Raw genomic sequence first — 22,685 nt, 5'->3', positions numbered from 1 at the left:
GCCTAGAGCACCTTTCTTATGAGGCAAGACTACAACACCTGGGGCTATTTAGTTTAGAAAAAAGACGACTGCAGGCAGACATGATAGAGGTCTATAAAATCATGCATGGTGTGGAGAAAGTGGAGAGAGAGAAATTATTTTCCCTCTCACACAACACTAGAACCAGGGGTCACTCCATGAAATTGATTGCCAGGAGGTCTAGGACCAACAAACGGAGGTACTTTTTCACACAACACGTGATCCACTTGTGGAACTCTCTGCCACAGGATGTGGTGACAGCCAACAACCTGGATGGCTTTAAGAGGGGTTTGGATGACTTCATGGAGGAAAGGTCTATCAATGGCTACTAGTCGGAGGGCTGTGGGCCACCTCCAGCCTCAAAGTCAGGATGCCTCTGAGTACCAGTTGCAGGGGAGTAATGGCAGGTGATAGGGCACACCCTCAACTCCTGTCTGTGGCTTCTGGCGGCATCTGGTGGGCCACTGTGCGAAACAGGATGCTGGACTAGATGGGCCTTGGGCCTGATCCAGCAGGGCTGTTCTTATGTTAACTCAACCCACATTTGGCAATGTTCACTGATCCTTAAAAAATAAATAAATAAGAATTTTCTGCACTAAAATAACCTGAATTCTGGAAGTGCTCGTGTCAGGCCCGTGGCCTCTCTGGACCACACTGTGGTTCTCTCTGGCTGGCAGCTGCTCTAATTCAGAGAGAGGTTCTTTCCCAGCCTGGCTGGCCTCTATAAGTGGAGGTGCCAGGGACTAAGCTTAGGACCTGTGGCTGTACCAAAGCTATAGGTGGCTAAAGTGATGGTATCTCAGCTTTCCTAATTCATGCTTATGGGTGAAGCTTGGATTTTGATCACTCTTCATGACAGAGTACAGAACGTGGAAATGGTTGCTAGTCCCGAATAAACCACCACCATTTAAAAAGCGGGGAAATAAGATGATGCAGAAGATCTCTCAGAGTGGTGGCCAAGAGCACCTCTGTGTAGGAAAAAGCATGTACACAGTGTGGTGATTGTCACGTGTGTTCATCACACCTCTAGAATGCCTCGTGTATAGATGTAGCCTCTGGCTTCCCCAGGGTGTACATCACAGGTATACACAGAGAAACATACTGACAATTGCCATGTGTGATACCTGCACCTGGGTTTCACACTTTTAAAAACGTGTAAAATTTGAATTGCAATTCAAATTGTGTTGAGGAGAACAAAGGGTTGAGTCTGGATACAGGAGAAGCTGAGTTAGCTTCCCTGTTTTCTCACTTGGGGAAGTCACCTTCTCTCTTGGGCTAAATGTGAATTGTGAGGGGGGAAATGTGTACCGTATTTTACGGACTATAAGACACTACAGACTATAAGACGCACCTTAATTTTAATCCAGTTTTTCAGAGTTTTAACATATTAAACTGTTAAAACATATAAGACGCTTCTGAATTTTGGCGGATATTTTTCGAGGAAAAAAGTGAGTCTTATAGTCCATAAAATACGGTGTGTGTGTGTGTGTGTGTGTGTGTGTGTGTGTGTGTGTGTGTGTATGGCAGAAAAGCGATACACAATGGATTAGAAATCCTTTACTTAGGAAAAGATCTCACTGGACTCACTCATCCTTATACAAAGATACAGTTTGTGCCATATGCTCAGCACTGGGGGGAAATGTTTCTCCTCCTATCCTGAGTGTGCTTTGAGCTCAGGATGAAAGAGGCACAGGCATTACTTTCCTAAGGACATTTGACCTTCAGAATAAGCTTGTCAACCAATTAATTCACTAATTAATTGATTACATTTAAATAAATTCACAGATTGCAAAAACCTCAACACAGGTGTGATATTGAAGGAAGTGTGAGGTAGCTTTAGTTGGCATACTTGCCGCCTGCTGTTGGAAGGAAAGTTGACTTTAATGTCGCTTTTCCCTTTTCCGTAGCTCAATGGAAGAGCATCTGCTTGCATGTAGGAGGTCCCAAGTTCAATCCTTGGCAGCATCTCCAGGTAGGGATGGGAGAGACTCCTGCCTAAAACCTTGCCAGTCAGTGTGCAGACAATACTGAGCTAGCAGGACCAAGGGACTGACATCGGTACAAGGCAGGTTTCTATGTTCCCAATCCCTGGTACAGCAGCACACAAATCCAAAAGAGCTTATAAACAAACCTGTGCCTTTAACAGCTTCACCGGTTAAAACTGGCCCACATAGAACAATCAACTAAAAACCAGTTACCACCGAAAGACCTACTTTCTGAAAAAAGTAAAAAAAAGGGGGGGGACCCTATGTGGAATCAGAGCCCCCTTCAAGGAGTTCTCTGAGCAAGATGACTGGGGGGGGGGGTCCACGAACCTGCAGCAGGCAATGAGGCCTCGGAGACACCAGCACCCACAGGGGGGCAAGAACCCCTCTCAGAACAGCCACCCGAGGGAGACCCTCTTCACAAAGCCCCCAAAGCCCCCGACCCTCCTCCAAGAGGGGGACACCGGGGCCTCCTCCAGACAGCCCCTCAAGGGAAGCCCATTGCTCTCTGGCCACCCTCACCTCCCCAAGTCCAGCTCAGACAATGGGGGTAACCAAAGCCCCCCGGACCCACTAGGACCCCGGTTGGTCTCCCCAGAACTGCAGCATAGTTATGCCTGTGAGGAACTCAACCAACAGCACCAAAGTCCTCGCCTCGCAGCCAGAAAGCATCCAACGGAGGGATCTCCTCGCGAGGAGGAGGACCAACAACCAGACTCCTCGTGAGTAAAATAAGTTTTATTTGGCCTCAATCTCCAGGAGAGGGTGTGGCCCTTTCCTAAGAGTAAGGTCACTTCCTCTGCTGGGCCAGTTGCTGGTAGCAAGTGCTCAAGCAGGTCTGAGTCTGCTGTGCCCTTATGCCAGCTGCGGGGTACAACGCCTGCACTTCTTGTTTCTACCTGAAACCTGAACATCTGATCCTATTCAAAGACACACACACACACACACACCCAGTGACCTCTGAATTGGGTCTTTTTGCCAGAAGTGCACCTAGGTAATTTTGGAGCCTGGACGTAAAGGCCTTTAGAGGCCCCCCTGTTGCAAGTTAAGCACTGTGTTGGTTTGTTTGCTTGTTTGTTTGTTTATCAATCACATTTATATACTGCACAAACCTTTGTCTCTGGGCGAACCTAAAACTGTAGGTTCTTGAGGGCACAAACCACACCACTGAGGACAGACTAAAGAGGTTTTGGGGGCCCGCAGGGGAAGTGGAGGTCCTGGACTTTGGCCCCAAAGTCCAGGGGTAAGAGTACCTCTGCTTTTTGCCTACAAGACTGGACTTGAAACTTTGATCCTGGGGGGGCCTGTTGCCTCTGCCAGCAGCAATGCGATCCCCAACCACAGATGGGTGAGCGCTGCTGGGTGTGGTGCAGGACAGACCTACAAGTGCATGCACACACAGATTCACACCAAATTTGCAGGGCAGAAAAGGACAGCTTCAATCCCACACTGCCCGGTGCTGTGACTGCTGATGCCAAACTCCATGAATTGTGTCTCTCCAAAGCCATCCTCTCTTCAATCCTGCCTTCCATGAGTTAAATGGAGGGTGGGGGAAAGAGAGAGACAACCGGACAGCAGGAAGGATGGGAAACTACACTGGCTATGTTCCCTGCAGTTCAAACCCCTCCCCACCCCAACACCCCACTCTGCTGAGTAGGGCAGAAAAACGTAAAAGCTTTGGGTGTGTCCTCTGGGAATAACTTTTCTGGGAAACAGACTTCAGTTGCTTGATTTTAAACAATCAAGGGCAACTTGATGGGGTGAAGTTTCTAGTTTCTGGTGCAACTCCAATTTGGGGCCGGGTGGGCATATTACCTCCCCAAGTAATACGTATGTCTTTGGAACTTGATTGCCATGCATCCTTCCTGCTGACCCACCTTTTCCTTTAATCTCCTCCTACAAACTTACAGACAAAATTGGCACTCCACTCCACAATGGGGAAAGCAACAAAAGATTCCAACACAACACCAACAAGCACCGGGCAGAAATGTTGCAGAAAAGAATGCAACATTTATACATTGTAGTAGCATTTGGGAATGCAATTCACCAGGAAAGTTTCCCACCACTTGGACCCACTGAAGAGAATAGGGGATGCACAATCATTTCAGTGGGGCTAGTGCTAGAAAACTTATCCAATGCGATTTCTCTTCCCTGTGTTACTTTACTCACTCTCTCTCACCATCCAGAGAGAGATTGGGAGGGAGGGAGGAGGAAAAGCACTCAGCAATCGTCGGAGTGAGGCCTGTAGTGTTCAGATTCTCCCTTTTGAAATCAATTAATAAGAATAATAATAATAAAAGTGAGGGAACCTTGCCCAACCTTTCTATTTCCATCTCTGTTCCTTCTGTAGAGCTTTAAGATAATATGTGCATATATTTTCTTTCCAGGAGCGGGGGAAAGGAAATGTATCCGAAAATATTATTTTTTTCCTTTTGAGGAAGAGATTGTTAAGGGGAGGGAGGGAAGGAGAGGTAAGAAAGGAGAAAAACACAGCCCCACTCACACCATGATTTAAGCAAATAGCCCTATTAAGCTCTAATATATATTTCTGTTGCTAGGAAGCGTTTTCTCGCATGGCGACAGAGCGCAAATTGTAGCACTTATGAATCACAGGTTTGGTGGTGTGTTCCCCCCCCCCTTTTCATGTGCGAGAGAGATTTTCTGGCAAACAAGCACCACCATCTCTTCCACTCCCCACCAGCTCTCCCAAACAATACTACCTTTTTGGGAAAAAACCTGATGTAATCCCAAATCTCAGTTCTTAAATAAATTATTCCAGTCCAGCCTCCTCTTTTCAATCCCAACCCTTCCTTTCTTTTAAATGTGTAAGAAGGACTTGGGTTTCAGAAGTTATTGGGGGTTTAGCCACAATTGTTAACAGATGGAGTCAGTTTTGGGCTCAAGGAGAGGTTTGTGTCTGAGACTCTGTGTGGGTGCGTGCATGCGTGCGTGCAAGACACAGAGAGAGACAGAACTATGTGTCTTCTTCTCATCATCCCATCTCAAGAACACCTCTGTGACAACTGGCAGGCACTGAAACTCCAGTTAAAGAAGAGAAGAGGCAGGCGTGCATGCACACACACAAAGTTCTTCATTTGACCTATTAAAGCTCTGATGTGGAAAAATGTGTGTGTGCATCTGTGTGTGCCCGTGCATGCATTTTAAGAAAAGAACCACCAAGTAGTTACAATCCTGTCCTTACTAGGCTCCCATTCACTACAGTGGGGCTTGCACAGAAGAACTTTCCAGTGAATTGTGTCCAAAGTTTACTCATGTTTAAATAATCCACACATGCAAATAAAGGTGTGGCAGGGAGGGTTGGGCAGAATACCCCAAAGTCACACCAGCCATTGATAACTGCAGAATGCAATCTGCACACTCATCCAATACAAACATTAAAAGCATCTGAACGCACACACTTCTGCAACATCCCACCAAGTATACTTTTTAACAAGCTTTAAAATCCAAATGGATTGGAGTGTATTGATCTTCCACAGTGGCTGTTCTGAGTATGGCCATGAAATAACATACCCACAAACTTAGTGTGCCAGACAATTTCTAGACTCGATGACTGTGATTTTTAAGTTATTACCAACACACACACAATGTGGGATGCAAAAATTCTTTGGCTTACTTACAATCCAAATCTGAGTGTCACTGAAATCAACAGGCTTACTTTCAAGTAAATGTGTTTAGTATCAAGGTGTTACACACACACACACACACACACACACACACACACACACAGAGTCAACAACTAAGATACTGTCAATGTAATATTTTATGCAAACAACTTTTAAAAACAATATATACATATATTTTCCTTTAGTCATACATAACTTTACTAACTAGCTGAGGTCAGTCATAAAAATATTGTTTTCCTCAGAGGGTTTCAAGAATACTGCACTTAAAAACAAAATGAGAGAGAGACTGAGAGAGAGAGAGACATCAAAAATAAACTTTAAAAAGAAATACACCGGAATCAAAATGACAGCATGTTGGATGTTTTAAAACAGAATAAACCCAAGAATTAACTTTCTCATCCAATTTCCCCCTTCTTTGCCCCCACCAAATACAAAACGGAAGGAGGAAATGGATATCCCAGAAGTTGGGGGGGGGGGAAGGAAATGTATTAATATTTTAGAAGTTAGTGTGAAACTAGGACTTCTTTGTGGTCCAGAGTTTGAAACTGAAACTGACCAGTGCTATTGACCACCAACATTCTGGGATTTCAAACAAGTTATTTATTCCCCTAGCTCCTGTGGGTCTAGATTTATAACAACAGAATTCTCAAATGAATTTAGAAAGAAAGACCTACACATTCTTCTTTACCAAATGTTTTCCCCCTCACCATCACATTATTATTTCAAAAGGACAAATAGCTAGAATAGCTTGCACATTGTTTGAAAAATTGCCCCCCCAAAAGACTGCATTTTTTGCACTCGGTGTGTGCGAGTGCTGCTGAATGGATCCCAAATACTTACTTTTTGTTTGAGGTGTTCCAGTAGATGGGTTCTAAGCTGAGTCCTTCTATAAACCAGAGTTCCAGCAAAGCGAACAGCAGCCCTGTATAAAATCCAACCCAGGAGATCCCTAGGGCCATTACTGCAAAACAGAAACAACTCCTTTAAAAAAAAAAGAGGGGGGAGAGAGAAATCCAACTCCCCTTCAGTTTTTCCCCCTTTTTTCTTCCTTTCTTCTTCTTTCTCTCTTTGTTTTCCTGCTTTGACAAATCACACACACACAACACACATTCCAAGGGGCAGTAATTAATACACTCCTTTGGAAACAGGAAAAGGAGACACACACACACACAAAAAAATAAAATTCAGAATATATCTATAGATCTCATTCCCTTGGGTCAGTCAAGTTTTATAAATCCTCGATTTTGCACCAGCTTTTTGGTGGATCCGGAAAGTTTCCAGAGCCTGCAGAGATCCAGAGGAGAAGATGGAGACAATCCTGGGAGAACGAACCGCATCTCTGCGTTTTTTTTGTTTTGCTTTGCTTTGCTTGAAAGAAAGAAAGAAAGAAAAAGAAGAAGGAAAAAGGCACACAACCAAGAATCACACAGGAACGCCAGAGAGAAAGGCATCCACTTTGCCTCGTGAATGTGTAGGTCCCTTCTGTTCTGAGATCCTTAGGGGGGTGCTGAAGAGAGGTGGGGAAAAGTGTGTGTTGTAAGATAGAAAGAAAGGGGGGCACAGCAAGAATTCATTTGCAAAACCACTAACCGCCCCCCCTCCCCGCCTTGGGTTCCTCCTCTCCTGCTGGATTTTGTTCCTTTGCACCCCCTCCCTGGAAAGCCGAGCAGTGAATAACTCCAGCGATGAAACCAAAAGAATGGGAATAAGGAGGATTTTCCCCCTTCTTTTCTTTTCTTTCCTAGAGACAGAGAGAGAGAAAGATAGAGAGAGAAGGGAGGAGAAGAATTGGTGAATGAGAAATTCTGGAGTGAAGAGAGAGTCTCCAAATACATGCAGGGAGCGGGAGTCAGGAGATGAGAGAAGATATGGAGTCAGGATTGAAGCTGCACACACAGAGAAACTCAAGCGAAAAAGGAATAAAAGAAAGAAACAGACGCGCGGAGGGTGGGGGGAGCTGGAGAGAAAAAGATGCCAACTGAATGCCACTAGGAATGCTTGCAGAGAAAGCGAGAGAGGAAATATTTCTCCAGTTCAGACTCTGTCGACCAGCTCTCTGGTCAAGAATGCTAATCGGGAAATGGGCAGAATTGGGAAGCAGGGGAAAGTTGCTATGTTTCAGAAAGAATGGAAGGGGGGAATAATGTTGAAAAAAGGGGGAAAGGTTGAGCATGTGTGTTCCCCCCCCCCTTCTTTCCCAGGTGAATGGAACTGAGGTAGATGGAGGAGCTGGTTTCAATGGAGTCAGCATAATTATTTATAGAGGGAAGCGTTGTGCCAGGGAGAGAGTTCTGGGCGAAACATTCAAGATTTGGGAAGTGGGGGGCGGGCATGCGGGGGTGGGAGAGAACGGCCCTTATGGCACAGCGGCTGGTTTGGGTGGCACAATGTGGGCATCCTTAGAGGGGACACAGCAGGAGATGGGGAGATCTTACACATCAAGGGCCGAATAGGAGCAACACAAGAATGGAAGGCATTAGTTGGCTAGTACCTGTGACAACCCTCACTGCCATGCTTTTACATAATTCCCACCCATTCCTTTTAACAAGGCTTATGCAGGAGAATTTCCCACTGGATCAGACCCCCATCATGTTCATTAGTAGTGGGAGGGGAGGATCTTCTGATAGCCCTCTACCACTAGGGATTATTCATAAAACAACATACCAAGAGGTAACAAGGAGTTCTGTCACAGTGGCTAAAAATGTAACTTGATGCTGCTGCTGCAGGTTGATAGAGCAGTATTCAGGCCTCTGAGATTCACAGAGCTCTTCAATGAATTATGAGATCAGTCTAAATTGTATATACACTTCTGCACCAGCTTGACTTGGTTAAGTGATGATTCTCTTATATTTAGGAGGTGGAGAGCAACTGGCCCTATCCAGCCCCAGCACAGCATCCCTCCAGTGGCTGTTGCTGGTATCTGTCTTTATTTTAAGATGGTGAGCCCTTTGGGGACAGGGGACCATTTTATTTATGTATTAATTATTTTTCTTTGTAAAGCGCTTTGTGAGCTTTGGTTGAAGAGCGGTATATAAATATTCGTAATAGAAGTAGTAGCAGTAGTTCCATAAAAGAAGACATGAAGACATTTTCATCAGATCAAGTAAACAATTCAAAAAGGTAAGAGTGCCCCAAGTATGTGCAAAGTACCTTAAGGCCCCAAACAATTCACTTCTGAAATCTAAGAACTTCAAAACCCCATACCTGCAGACATCAGTTTTGCTTGTGATTGCAATTCCTTTGCAATCCCAACAAACAGAAGCTGAATTCTTTCTGCGCAGCTTGCAACAATTCATCAGTGGAACTCCCTGGCACAGGATATTATTAATGTCATTATGAATTGGCTTAATGGAAAGAAAAACAAATTAAATAAATATCATCATGGTAGCTGTACTGAGATATTTTTTACCATACAGGTCTATGGAAATAGTTTCATTCCTAGAATAGCCTATATTTTCTGTTTGTGGGGAGGAAACAGAAGAAAGTGTGAAGAAAGGACCAAGTGTCTAAGAATTCACCATGCATCAAAATATGACTCCCTAAATAACTCTGATCATTCCTGCATTAGGAGAATATCACCTTTCTACTTTTCTCCTCTAAAATAAGTTCCTAGTCCTCAGGAGAAACTTTAAAGCACACACACAGTTCCTGCTAAAAGACCTACATCCCAGTCCTCTAGAATGGTTGCAACAGAGAAACGGCAGTGTGTGGCCTGGCGATTAGCACACAAACATGCTGTGTCAAGGACCGTCAGATGAGCACAGGAGCTGCTCTGGGACACCACACACAAATGGTGTGAAGAGAGCCCTCCTTCTCCACATAGGGAGCCGGCATTTTACGCCAGTGTTGGAGCCAGCACAGGAGGCAAAAAGGAAGGAAGATGGAGGAGTGCAAAGAACCCCACCACCGTTTGCAACAAGCCCCTGCTCCTAGGAATAGGGGACGGGAGCCGTCCCGCCTAACAAAAGGGTGGGGTCGGATCCTGCAGTGCTCAGAACCCCTTTTGAAGCCCAGGATGACTCAGTTCTAGAACAGGCGGGCAGCCTCTGAGCATATACAGACTGAAGGAAGCCCAGTATAATGCTCAGATTTCTTCCTGCCCTCCAGAATGACAGAGCTGGTCTAGTCGAACCCCCTTCTTGATGCAGGAAATCCCAAGCTGGTGCCTCTCCAACAGGTGACTGTCCAGTCTCTGCTGCTCAAAGGCTCAACGTGAAGGACAGCCCGCCCTGAAGGTTCAGCCCAAGTCAACCCTCCTGTAAGGCCAGTAGATGTAGACCTCCCCTCTGGGGCAGCTGAGAACAAGATTTCCCCCTCTTCTTTGAGAGAACCCAGTAGGGGCTAGATGTACTCCCTTCAGCAGGCTAGATGTACTCGGCCCCTTCAGCCTTTCTTCATAGGGTTTATTCTCTGGCTCTCTGGCCATCTCTGTTGCCCTCCTCTGAGCCTGCTCCAATTGGTCTACATCCATTTGCAACTGCAGTGCCCAGAACTGATCATAGTTCTGCAGAGGAGGCCCAACGAGGATGGAATAAAGTAGAACTATCACTTCTCATTGCTTGGAAACTACAGTTCTATGAATGCAGTATAAGATTGCATTCGCCTTTTTTGCAGCTGCAACACATTACTGACTCAGGTTCCTCTTGTGATAGACTGCCATCCCGAAATCTTTCTCACAGGTACTACTTCCAGGCTAGGTATACCCCATTCTATGCTGGGGCTTCCGATTTTCTTTTTGCCTGTGTGCAGAACTTTGTATTTCTCTCTCCTTAATTTCATTTTGTTAGTTTTTCCAGGCTTAGCATTTCTTGTTGGCTGCAGCCTTCTCACTCATCTCTGCTCTAGCATCAAGGCAGCTCTTTTGAGCCACTTCCCTCCTTAGAAATTAGGCTTTCAGGCAGGACCATTTATGCTCTACACTTAAAATCGAACCATCTTGATTGTTAAAATGCTGTGCACAGTTCTGTAATCTGCATAAAATTATGCAAATTAAGCTGACCTGCATTTTAAAGCTCATTTTGCATGGTATCTTTTGTTTCTGCTGGTCATGGGGAAGGGCAGAGTATGTAGGGCACTGAAGCCTCCTTCTCCAGCCCCTGAGCATCCCTCTCTCGGGCCAGATTGCAAGGTTGGCTGCCCCAAGCAATTTCAAGCCTACCATGAGGACTAGTCGCATGCTTCCAAGAAAATATTTTCAGAATGCTGATTTCTGCAGTTATTAATAAGCAGGCCGCTGCTCTGCCCGAGAGTATATGGCATAGGATCTAAGTCACTAGTTTTCAGACTGTCTTCTGGGGTGTCCACTTACAATTGCTTGCAGGGTGTGCATGTATATTTATTTATACATGCACACCAACTTGACGGCACTTAATCAATCAATCAATCAGTCAATCAATATCCCACTCTTTTTCCAAGGAGCCCAGAGCAGTACATGGTTATGTCTGTCCTCACAGCAACCCTGTGAGCTAGACTGGCTGACAGAGAAGTGGCTGGCCCACAATCACCCAGTGAGTTTCACAGCGGAATGGGGATCTCTCCTAGTCCAGCACTCAAACCACTACACCATAGTGGCTCTCAGTGTATACTTACCTCTTGCCACGCTGCACAAGGATCCAGACCTACAAATATAAATGAGCAAGAAACACAGCCTACCTATATCAGTGTCCATCATTTTTGCTTTAAAATCATGTTTCCAGACCTCATTGTTTTCTGACAAGTTTTCAGGTTTGGGAGCATCTAACGCTGAAACCCATCCCGAGTCCTTGGGACAGGGTGTGGGGGATAGAAATCTAACATACATAAAATACAGGGATTACAGAGATTTTTCTTTAGAGTGTAGGAGAGGTTTGTTGGGTGTTCAGGATTAAGGTGTTTTGCTGCTGGCATGGGTTCTGGAAGGGGTTACAAAACAGGGAAATTCTGAAAGGGTGTGTTTGCCTTTGAAGGGGTAAGAACAGAAGTTGTTCAGAAGATGTCCTCCCCCCCCCCACCGCCCCACCCCACTGAGTTTGTGTGTGTGCCCCAACGCCTGCAAAAAATCAAGGTGAACCAAGTTCAGGAGGTAAAAGAGCACCATCTACAGGCAAGCAAGGGAAAAGGACACCAAAATGTAGCTAGCATGAGCAGCAGTTGCAGGAACCAAGATAAAGAAATCAAAGGTTTAAATTGAATTAAATTAAAATAAAAGAAACCACGCAGCCCCAGAACTTGCTTTGAATTTCAGGGATCAGACCTGTAACAGTCGACAATATGCAAGATATGGGTACCTCTCCCAATCAGCACGTCCAGGGTCCCCTATGCCCACCCCCTAATTACCAGCTTCATAACCATATGCTCTCCCCACCACCACCACCACCACCACCACCCACACACCTTTACGCTTAGGAGACATGGCTCTGAACTGTCCAAAGAGCAGGCTTGAGCCTCAGTCATCCGCTATTAGAAGACAAACCCTGAAAAGACAGGAAGGTCGTTAGCTGGGTGGGCATTAATTTTTGAGAGACAGAAGGAGCTGGACTTAGGGGGCTGGTGGAGGAGGGGTACAGGGGAGGTAGGGTCCCGACATCTAAGTAGCACAGGAAGGTCAGAAGCAGTGACAGCTCCAAGCCAGGAGTGGGGTGGAGAGAGAGAGACGGACATTATTTTTTAACTCCATGTGGGTCCCCTTTTTGCTCCACAGCTGGAGCATGTGGCTGCCTCTGCATAGGCAGAGTGTCCCGTCACTGCAGCTACCACCCTGCCCCACACACCCAGAATTACAGAACAGCGTTGCTTGGGCAGGATACAACAGCTGGCCTTGAAAATCCACACCCCTTTGATTGCTTCTGGAAATGAAGTCCAGCTCTTTCTTACCAGCCCCAATCTAACCGCTGGACTCCCCTCCCCTCAGCACGGTGGGCTGAGCATCCCAGCCTCGGCTGCCTGTAGCCTGCGAGAGAAACCCGCCCGCCCTCCTTCACCTGGGCTCACCTTGGGAAGTCTGGCCATTTGGATGCAAATCAGCCATGAATATGCCCGGGGCCTGCTGGGCCTGCAGGAGGACCGCCTGCCAGTTGCCCAAAGCAATTGAGAGGAAAACCAGCTGCCCCCACTGAGAGAGACGAGCCCCCAGCCGTTCCCCCTTCCTGAGAGAAATGCTGAGGGGGGGCCAGGAGGGGGGGAAGCATGTTAAATGCCGCCCTGACGCCTTTCTCCACAGCAGGGCCTGGGCTAGGAGGAGAACACAAGCAGGAGAAGCTAGGGAGGGGGTCAGGCAAAGCTGATGCACCTGCCCCCCTCCAAACACAGCTGGAGAGGACACTTGGGACCCCCAGCCTTGCAGGCGCAACCTTCCAGATGCTTGAGTTTTTTTAAAAGAACAGCAGGAGCCCTGAGAGAACACTGAATCGCAAACACTCCGCTTGCTTCATCACACATATTACCTGGCTGCAGCCCTTCCAATGGCTCCGTAAGCCAGGCCTGGATTCAGAGAAGATTACCCCTATACTGCAGATTGGGGGGACAGAGACTGAGGCCAATCGCTTCTTAGGATCAGCTAACAAGGAGGCAAGATTCAAATTTGCAGCGCCTCACTTCACGGCTCCTACTCCTCGCCCTGGGACTCTCAAGCTTGTGTCCCTGGATGCTGTTGGACTACTACTACAACCCATCACCCCCAGCCATAGTGGCCAATTGGGATGATGGGAGTTGTAGTCCCACAACTGCTGGCAGGCCAAAGCTGTGCAGCCCTAACAAGCAGGGACCCCAGTTGGAGAACTATTTATTTTTATGTGTATATCTCACTCTTCCTCCAAGGGTCCCAGAGTGGTATGCGGAGTTATGTTTCTCCTCACAACAATCCTGCAAAGAAGGTTAGGCTGAGGGAGAAGTGACTGGCCCAGAGTCACCCAGCGAGGTTCATGGCTGAAAGGGGGATTTGAACTCAGGTCTCCCCAGTCCTGGTCCAACGCTTAACCACCACATCACACTGGCCTTAGCTACCATGATTCTCAGATCCGTGATTCTTTGTCCCATCTCTCTGAGCTCTTTTCTCACAGCAAAATTGTAGAGTTCATCCAGGTTTAGAGTAGCCGGGACTCTATAGAACCACACACACACTTTGTATTTAAATTTGTGCTTGTATATGCCGTTTATACGCCATTGCTAGCCTACTTTCCAGTAGGCTTATGAGATCACCCAGCATTCTGCCTGTGTATCCGCCCATATTTTTGTCCCCCGCTATAAACTTCGCAATGGCTGGACCAAATCACGTACAGTTGTAGAGACACCTAAGCAGCATAGTTTGTGATGATGTCATCCACTCCGATTCAAGATGGCGGGCAAGGGAACGTTTGGGGCACAGTTGGGCCAACTTGTGAACTGCCTAACCGATTTGGACCAAATTTAGTCCAGTTGTAGGGATAGTGAAAGGAAAGTAGGCAGATTAGTTCTTATTAGAACAACTTGTGTTTCATTTGCATACATCTGATTTCTGCTAGCATTGAAGCCCTCCTGACCACCACAAGTCCTGTTTGGTTCTGTTTTAGCTTTGGATAGTTCATTTTGCCCCTGTTAAGTTTTCTCCGTTATCTTCAAGGCCTTAAGGGTCAGAAACATGTTGTTGTTTTTTTAAGAAAGAAAAAATCCAGGGAGTGAGGATGAGTGCCATAGCTCAGTGGAAGAGCATCTGCTTTGGCTGCAGAAGGTCCCAAGTTCAATCCCTGGCAGTATCTCCAGGTAGGCCTGAGAAAGACTCCTGCCTGAAACGCTGGAAAGCTGTTGCTGCCAGTCAGTGTAGGGAATGCCGAGTTACACGGCCCAAGCGTCTGACTTGGTATAAGACAGGTTCCTACGATACTATACACTGTCCCTCATATCAAATTGGGGTGTGTGTGTGTGTTTATAACTCTGTTCGCAAAAGGTCAGATCAGGTCAATAGAGGTTTTTTATATAAGAGAAAAATAGCATTCTGGAGCAAAATCAAGACAAGCAAGTGTTTCATTTGGACTAATGTGTGCACAGAATGTGGGATGCAAGCTTTCAGCTTACACAGAATTATTCCTCAGGCTCAGTATTCAAGAGAGCAACCAACATGTTTTCATCCTGAGACACAAAGTACTTATATGATCCTTATTTCCCCACAAGAGTGCTTTCCCCAAATTTTTCTGTTGGAGGAGGGGGAAAACCTTCAAAGCACAAACATCTCTACTGTTGGGGCTGCCTCTAGAGCAGGGCTGCTCAACTTTGGCCCTCCTGCAGATGTTGGCCTACAACTCCCATAATCCCTAGCTATTGGCCACTGTGTCTGGGGATTATGGGAGTCGTAGTCCAAAAGCAGCTGGAGGGCCTTAGTTGAGCAGGCCTGCTCTAGAGCAGGGTGGCCAGCTGTTCCTGGACTACAACTCCCATCACCCCCAGCTGCAACAAGGCTTTTCCAGGGCATGCCTATTGGAAACAGGCGTGGGGAGTTGTGTGTGGAGGAAAGAAATTAAACTGCAGTTTAAACTTGCCAAAGGTTGGAATCCTTCTCCAGTTTCAGCAGGCTGCCCCTCTCGTAGACTCAGGCTGAATTTGGGGCTAGTCTGTAGCTTTTACATTTTTAGCTCCAGAAAGCCTAGTAGGGTGGGCTTCCCAGTGAAATGAATGGGAGCTGCTGCCTCTTTTGCCTTGATCGCCCCCTAGTGGAGAGGTCTCCATTCCAGTGCACTTCCTGGTATGTCTTTCAATAGCACTTCTGGGGTCTTGCACATCTTTTTTTTCCTGTCTGTCTGGGGGTCTTTATATGCCCTTACAGCGCCCCCTGCAGGGTCTAGCAAAACGCTCTCTCTAAAAGAAGCATGTTTGCTCACTCTTGCGAATGAGGTTGCAGATTTAAAGAGCGGAGGTGGAGGCCCTGCTGGAATAGCCTAGAACAGGGGTTCCGAACCTGTGGTACTCCAGATGTTGCTGAATGACTCCCAGAATCCCAGCCACCATAAATTGTAGCTGGGGATGCTGAGAGTTATAGTTCAGCAACATCTGGAGGCCCCCAGATTGGAAGCCATTGGCCTAGAAGTAATCAAAATACAACATCAGCTACCACTGTGCCACCAGCCAAATATTGTATCAGTCAATCCTGGAACCTGGTGATGCATCAGTGCAAAACAATATTGGGTGGTGCCTTTCCCCCCCTGGTGGGGAAGAAGGAAAAGGAAAACAGGGCAATGGAGGAGTATAATAGAAGCTTGTTGGTTCCTAATCGCTACCTGCGTCACTGCTCCAGGATCCCTGGAAAAGCCCCAACGCCTACAGGCTGGAAAGACGCCTGCAACAGAGGCCATCTTATTTATTTATTATCTCTCTGTGTAAACCGCCCTGAGCCATTTTTGGAAGGGCGGTATAGAAATCAAATTAACAACAACAACATTGACAATAAAATTCAGCCATCCCAGGTCCTTGGGAAGGACTCGATGTCTGGATAAAACAAACCAGTCAATAACACCTGTCTGACTGTGTAAATAAGAAATAATAATAATAATAATTCACCTGGTAAGCCAACCCTCCAAAGAGAATTACCTGCCACATCAACCGCCTTAACCCAAGATTAGCTCATCAGAACAACCACCCCCACCCCCAAGTCCCACCTGGATTCCCATATTCGCCATTGTGAATCTAGGTTAGAATTCCTTGCACCACCTGCAAGCATGTCTCAGAAGAGTGGTGGGAACATTCACCCTGGCATATATGGAGAGCACATGAGAAAAGGGGAAACACTGACCAACAAACTAACAAAAGTAGCAAGTTGCTGTCCTAGTTCATTAGGACAAGCATTTCCAGTGTTGGTTTCCAGTGTTGGACTGTAACACCCATCATGGTGACCATGATAGGAGCTGTTGTCCAACAATATCTGGGGACCTAACTTTGGGAGTGCCCGCCTTAGAGAAAGCCCCATAGGGCTTATTGCTTTATTAAAGTTGTGCCCTCGAGTCAGTGTCTACTCCTGGTGCCCACAGAGCCCTGTGGTTGTCCTTGGTAGAATACAGGAGGGGTTTACCATTGCCTTCTCCCACGCAGTATGAGATGATGCCTTCCAGCATCTTCCTATATTGCAGCTGCCTGATATAGGAGTTTCCCATAGTCTGGGAAACATACCATCAGGGATTCGAACCAGCAACCTCTTGCTCCCTAGGCAAGTTACTTCCCGGCTGCACCATTAGGTGGCTCTATCACTTTATTAGGACCAACTAAAATATCACAGTGAGCAAGTTTTTGACCCGGACTCTTCTTCAGGCTGGTTGTTGTACAAAACAAGGGGAGAAAGAAAAAGAAAAATTTGGCCATGACATCAAAGCCTTAAAGTCTGCAGTTTTTAAATAGTCTTCAGGTGAGCAACAGCTGGCTTTCATATGTTTAAAAAATGGAGCAACGTCATCCTTGTTCCTTTGGCTCAGCAGCTGTTTCAGTGCCACCTGAAATCCGTTTTGCACCTAGCAGAGTCCAATCAACTCCTCCAGCACCTCATCTTAAGACTTGTACAGGCGGAAGACGACTTTGGGGCTTCCGCAGGGTCAGGTCTAGCTTTCTGCTTTCCCTCCATCTTTTGGTGGTTCAATTCAACATTGTGCTTGAAAAAGAGTTCTGGAGGACTCAGCCCTTTACTCTGGGTCCTACAGAAGGTATTACCTGTCTGCGGCTTTTTGATGAATAAATGATGTGATCCGGAAAGGATATCACTTGCGAACAGGAAGGAATCTTTAGCGATGGCCTCCAGTCTAGACAGTTTTAAAAGGGGATGAGACATATTCATGAAGGATAGGGCTTTCAGTGATGTAGCTACTCGCCTTGGTAGCTACATACTTCCCTCAAGATCAGAGGTGGTGGCATGCTCCTGAACACTAGGCGCTAGGGAGCAGGAAGGAAGGGGGTGGTTGCCCACTCCCTCCCCCATTTGTGGGCTTCCCAAGTGCACCTGGCTGTCTGCTGCGTAAGGCCTGGGCCTGATCCAGCAGCGCTGTTCTTAAGTTAGAATGGGCCCAAGCCTCTTTAAACTAAAACAGGATATTCTTGACCTGTTGAACATCTGCCTGAAAAGATCCACAGGAAGGCAATTCTACTGCCTTCTTAAATCTGAATATAGACCCCCCCATTTGGCAAGATTTACCTAACTCAGAGCAACTACCGTATTGTTTTCAAGTTAGTAACTATTTCGGTTCCCTACTTGAAAACAGTGAAGAATCCAAGCCACTTAACCATGAAAGGTGAGGATGTACGTGTGAGGTCTGCTTGAAGTTTTCTTAGCCACGCACCTTGCCGTTGAATTGCTCTCATGGCTAAGAAATTATTTCTAATGTTTAAGCGACACAGTTCCAGCTGAGGTTCTTCTCCCAGCAATGTAATTACTCTCCCTGCATTTGCCCCTCAAACAAATGAAACCACGCCAAGGGCACTCCTGAGGCTCCACCCTAATTTTCCTAGGGACCTTAAAGCAGCCCTCCTGAATCAGAGCCAAGGCCCAGCCTCCTGCCCTGCTTCCCACCATGGCCCCCTCTTGCTTTTCTTTCCCAGCATCTGATATTCAGATACACTGCCACTGAACACAGAGGCTCCATTTCACCCTTATCCATAACAGCCCCTCATAGGCTTCTTCACCTTCTCCAAGAACACTTAACAACAGTGTAAAGCAGGGCTTCTCAGATGTGGGTTCCCAGATGTTGTTGAACTACAATTCCCATCATCCCCATGGATGATGGGTGTGGTAGTCCAACATCTGGGAACCCACACTTGAGAACCTCTGCTTTAAAGCCATTTGAGCTCCTAGCCCAGGGATAGGCCACCTTGGCCCTCCAGCTGTCGTGGAACTACAACTCCCATCATTCCCAGCCAAATTGCAGTCATTATCATGTCTTGTGGCAGATAGCTCCATAAGCTAACCAGTGAAGAAGGGCTATCTTTTCTCTGTTCTGAATCTTCTGCCAATCAGTTTCATTAGATAACCTCTAGAGTTATGGGTGGTGTGTGTGTGCGAGAGTGAATTTTTGCTCTCTGCTTTCTCAGTGCCATGCATAACTACAAACCTCAAAGTACAAGGTGCTGGTCATCCTATACCATAAAAGCCTTCGGCGTGCGGCCGTGCTGCCCGTGTCTTTTTGGCCCATTCTGGGCATGCGCGGAGCGGAGCGCATGCCCAGATCGGGCCAAAAAGATATGGCCGCCCAGAGACGGGCGGCCATGTTGGCTCTAAGCAGGGAAAGGCGGCGGTGGCAGGAAGGACTGGCCCTGCTGCCGGAGAAGCCTGGCCCCGCTCACGGCAGCGGCGGCCGCCGAGAAGACTGGCCTTGCTGGCGGTGGTGGCGGCCGCCGAGAAAACTGGCCCCACTGGCGGTGGTGGTGGCCGCCGAGAAAAATGGCCCTGCTGGCGGTGGCCGCCGAGAAAAATGGCCCCTGGCTGGCGGCCGAGAGGAGGAAGAAGGGGGGGCCTGATCCAGCGCCCCGGACCGACCGGGCGCTCTACAAACGGGCGGGCGGCACAGCAGCGGGATGTACGCCCGCCCCCTTCCCTGCCATGTCTCTGCTCTGCAAAAGCGTTTTGGAAGGAAGCCTTCTGCGCGTGCGCGCGCAGAAGGCTTCCTTCCAAAACACTTTTGCAGAGCAGAGACACGGCAGGGAAGGGGGCGGGTGGGAGTACATCCTGCTGCCGCGCTGCCCACCCGTTTGTAGAGCGCCCGGTCAGTCCGGCCCGAGACCTAAGGGGGCGGCAGCTGCAGGGGGCTTCAAGCGTGGGAGGGGTAAGTAAAGCCCCCCCGCCCTAAATAGAACCCACCACCCCCATGCCGAAACAAAACCACCCCAAGTCCGGGGGACTGGGCCCGCTGGCAGCCCAAGGTGAGGCTGAGAGCAGCACCCCCCCCCCACTAGAGCCCGTTATTGAAACGGGCTTAAAAATACTAGTGACCTATAAAGCCCTAAACATCTTAGGCCCTGGTTATTTAAGAGAACGTCTTCTTCACCATGAGCCCCACCACCTGGTAAGATCATCTGGAGAGGTTAGTCTGTGGGTGCCTCCAACTCATCTGGGCAGCCCCTGGACGTTGGAATGAGCTCCCCGTTGAAACAAGAGCCTCCCCATCTCTGGCAACTTTTAAAAAGGCACCGGAGACACATTTATTCACCCAGGCTTTTAATGAGATTTATAGTTTTAAATAATTTTAATACAGGGTTTTAAATGTTTTTAATCTTTTAAATGATTTTAATTGTTAATTGATTAATGTTTTAAATGACTTTAATAACTGTAAAGCACCCAGAGATGCAAGCTTTGGGCAGTATAGAAATCTTTTAGATAAATAAATAAAATATACAAACCTCTAAAAATCCCACCTCTGCCAATCATCTTATTTCTAAGCACACCTTTCCTCCACTAGCCCCCTGACCATTATGATTGCCCTTCTCTGCACCTTCCCGGTGCTCAGATATCTTAATCTAGTCCTGGGAAAAAACCCCTACTCCACCACCACCCACAGTCCCACACACCCCTCCCTACCACCTCCACACACACTTCCTTGCACAGCGCTTGCTGTGAAGCCCCTGAGTCGAGAAGACCCCGCTGGGCAGCAAGGAAGGTGTGATATTGAGAAGGGTGCAGGGACAAGTCCAGGCAGGGCTGGTGGCGGGAAGGAAGGAAGGAAGGCCAGGAGGTGGGTAGGAAGGGGGCGGGGGTGGAAAAGGCACAGGGTTGGGGGGAGTCAGAGAAGCCAGCCTCTGGCAGAGAGGAGAGAGACGGGGTGGAAAGAATCCACAGCATCAGCACTGGCTCTTCATCTCACCCCTTTCCTTAGTCAAAAGGCATGCCACACCAGTGCCTCCTTTTGTGATTCGGTGTGCACGACTGCAGGGCTCCCCAAGCCAAAAGGCCATTGTGGCTGGGCATGATGGAGCTTGTAGTCCAACCCCATCTGGGCAGCCAGGCTTGGACGCCACTGCAGGAGCCTCTTCTGCCTGCAGAGAGCAAAGCCACGCCTTCCAAGACACAACGGTGGCACTCCAGATGTGGCTGAAGGCCAGCTCCCATCTCACACACACCCATTACAATTTATTGTGGCCGAGGATGATGTTGCCGTCCACCCACTTCCGGAGTGCCACCGGTTGGGAACTCCTGTCCGAGGAGATGCAGACGGAAGAGGGTGGAGGCCTTCTTAGCAGGAGATTGGAAGCAGCCCCTTTAAAGATCAAGGAAACAAGAACGTGTTTCGGAAACAGGCCTTCCTGGAAACCCCTGCCCCTACTCCTAGATGAGAAAGACTAGCCGTAGTGAGTCCTGTGGCGCACACCCTCAAGGGCCCTGCTAGAGGTTTAGAAGCTCCGGGCCTCGGGCCCACCGCCCCCCCCCCCTTTGATATTTTAACGCAAACATGCTCCCCACCAGGAATCATTATGTATGTGTTAAAAAGCATCTAACGTACTACAGCAGCTAGGAGTTCTCTCCTGCAAGCTGATGAGATTCGGGGTTCTGAGCCATTTATTGGGGGCCCGTGCTTCATGCACCACCCCTGCACTCCGTGCATGCTCAGAGGATGCTTGTACTCGTTCACCTTCCAGCGCGGACGAGGCCTGGCGTTCAGGCAGCTTCTGAGTCAGAGACCAGGCTCCGGATTACACCTTCGGAGGGAGGCCCCTTCCCAGCTCACCAGAGCCACAGGCCTCCTCAGACATAAAACGCAGAGGTGCGGCTCCTGATCTGTATCCGTTTCTATCCATTTTGTTATTCAAGCTATTTTAGCCCCGGGGACAGGACAGGCCTCCATCAACACTCCGGCACACGCAGGAGAGAAAATATCCCCCCACACAAGCAAGCCACGCACTCACTCCCAGGGCCGGTTCCGTTTACACGGTTGCCAGGCAACCGCCTCTCCGTGTGCGCGAGAATCCACTTTGGGGCCATTAACGGGAACTATTCCTACCAGCATGAAAGGGGGCCAGGACCAGTGGGGTGAGCGAAGAAGAGGCAGCCGGAGGGCCGGATCCTGCTCTCTCGGAAGCCTTTTACCAGCGGGCCTGAGCGCAGGCCGGGTTCAGGGGAAGCCAGGATCCAAATTAACCCGAGATGTTTTCCATCTGGCTTTTTAAAAGGCTTCCCCCTATCAAGCGGCTCATGCAAACCTCTGACTAGTAGGAGGGCACAGGAAGCCCTGGCGGGGCCTGCAACTCTTACAGTAAGAGGAGGACCAGAGGACTAATAGTGCACTTTTTAAAAAAAACAAAAAACGCTCCCCTGCTCCCAGGTGGCGCAGACTGTGCGGGGCGACATTCAGGCAGCCACCGCAGGGGTTGGACTACAACTCCCATCATCCCCTGCCACAATAGTCTTCGGGTTGATGCTCCTGGTGCCCAGTGGCACTCCTTTCTTAGCTGCCTGGGGACCCAAATTTGAGAATTCCCAGCATTTTAAGATTATGTTCAGAAGCCTCGGTACTAGGCTACTGAACAGCTACTCCTGATCTCAGAGGTTAGGCACATGGCAAACAGGGGGGAACGGCCCTTTTTGTGGTGGCCTCCGACTGCGGAATGTTTTCTCCCCACACTACTATCCTGCCCCTAATTCCCTAAAGCCCTGTTCAGACATTATGTTGGTACAAGAGTACCAGTGTCTGTACCCTTGTACATGTGTGTGTGTGAATTGACCAGGGCTGCTCAACTTCGGCCCCCCCTGCAGATGTTGGCCTACAACTCCCATAATCCCTGGCTATTGGCCACTGTGGCTGGGGATTATGGGAGTTGTGGGGGAAGCCCAACTGCTGCGGGGCCCAAAGTTGAGCAGGCCTGCAATTGGCTGTACTTGCATGCATGTTAGAAGTGAGCCTGGGTACAGGGCCCCTCTAAGGCATGGTACAGACCAGGAGTGTGCTGTGGTACCTGCGTTGAATATATAATGTAAAGAAGTGTACCTGTGTACAGATGATCTGTACATGAGTGTCAAACATAATGTGCCAATAGGGCTTAAATGTTCAGCGCTGGGCTAAGAGCTTTCTGCTCGCCCAATATTGCACCGAGTGTCCCAGTTGTTTGGGACTACTTACTGCTTTGCTGA

The 22,685-nt window shown here is 48.1% G+C and overlaps 1 protein-coding gene across 2 annotated transcripts in view; it reads right to left on the bottom strand.

The window, feature by feature from the left end:
• Positions 1-12,087, bottom strand: part of EFNB3 (ephrin B3) — a 58,894-nt gene extending 46,807 nt beyond the window's left edge. The window contains exons 1-3 of one of the 2 annotated variants that reach the window (XM_053262244.1): positions 12,020-12,087; positions 8,852-8,991; positions 6,488-6,608 (exon numbers count right to left, since the gene is read on the bottom strand). In XM_053262244.1, coding sequence (XP_053118219.1) covers positions 6,488-6,608; positions 8,852-8,861 — 131 coding nt within the window. In that variant the 5' untranslated portion in view covers positions 8,862-8,991; positions 12,020-12,087. The remainder of the gene's footprint in view (positions 1-6,487; positions 6,609-8,851; positions 8,992-12,019) is intronic. The other variant, XM_053262240.1, reaches the window with a different exon arrangement.
• Positions 12,088-22,685: the final 10,598 nt, after the last annotated feature.

The sequence above is a fragment of the Hemicordylus capensis genome, chromosome 6 (genome assembly GCF_027244095.1).
Source record: "Hemicordylus capensis ecotype Gifberg chromosome 6, rHemCap1.1.pri, whole genome shotgun sequence".
NCBI classification, from domain to species: Eukaryota; Metazoa; Chordata; class Lepidosauria; order Squamata; family Cordylidae; genus Hemicordylus; species Hemicordylus capensis.
Note: the sequence above shows the minus strand (reverse complement) of the source record. Positions and strands in the feature narration are given on the sequence as shown.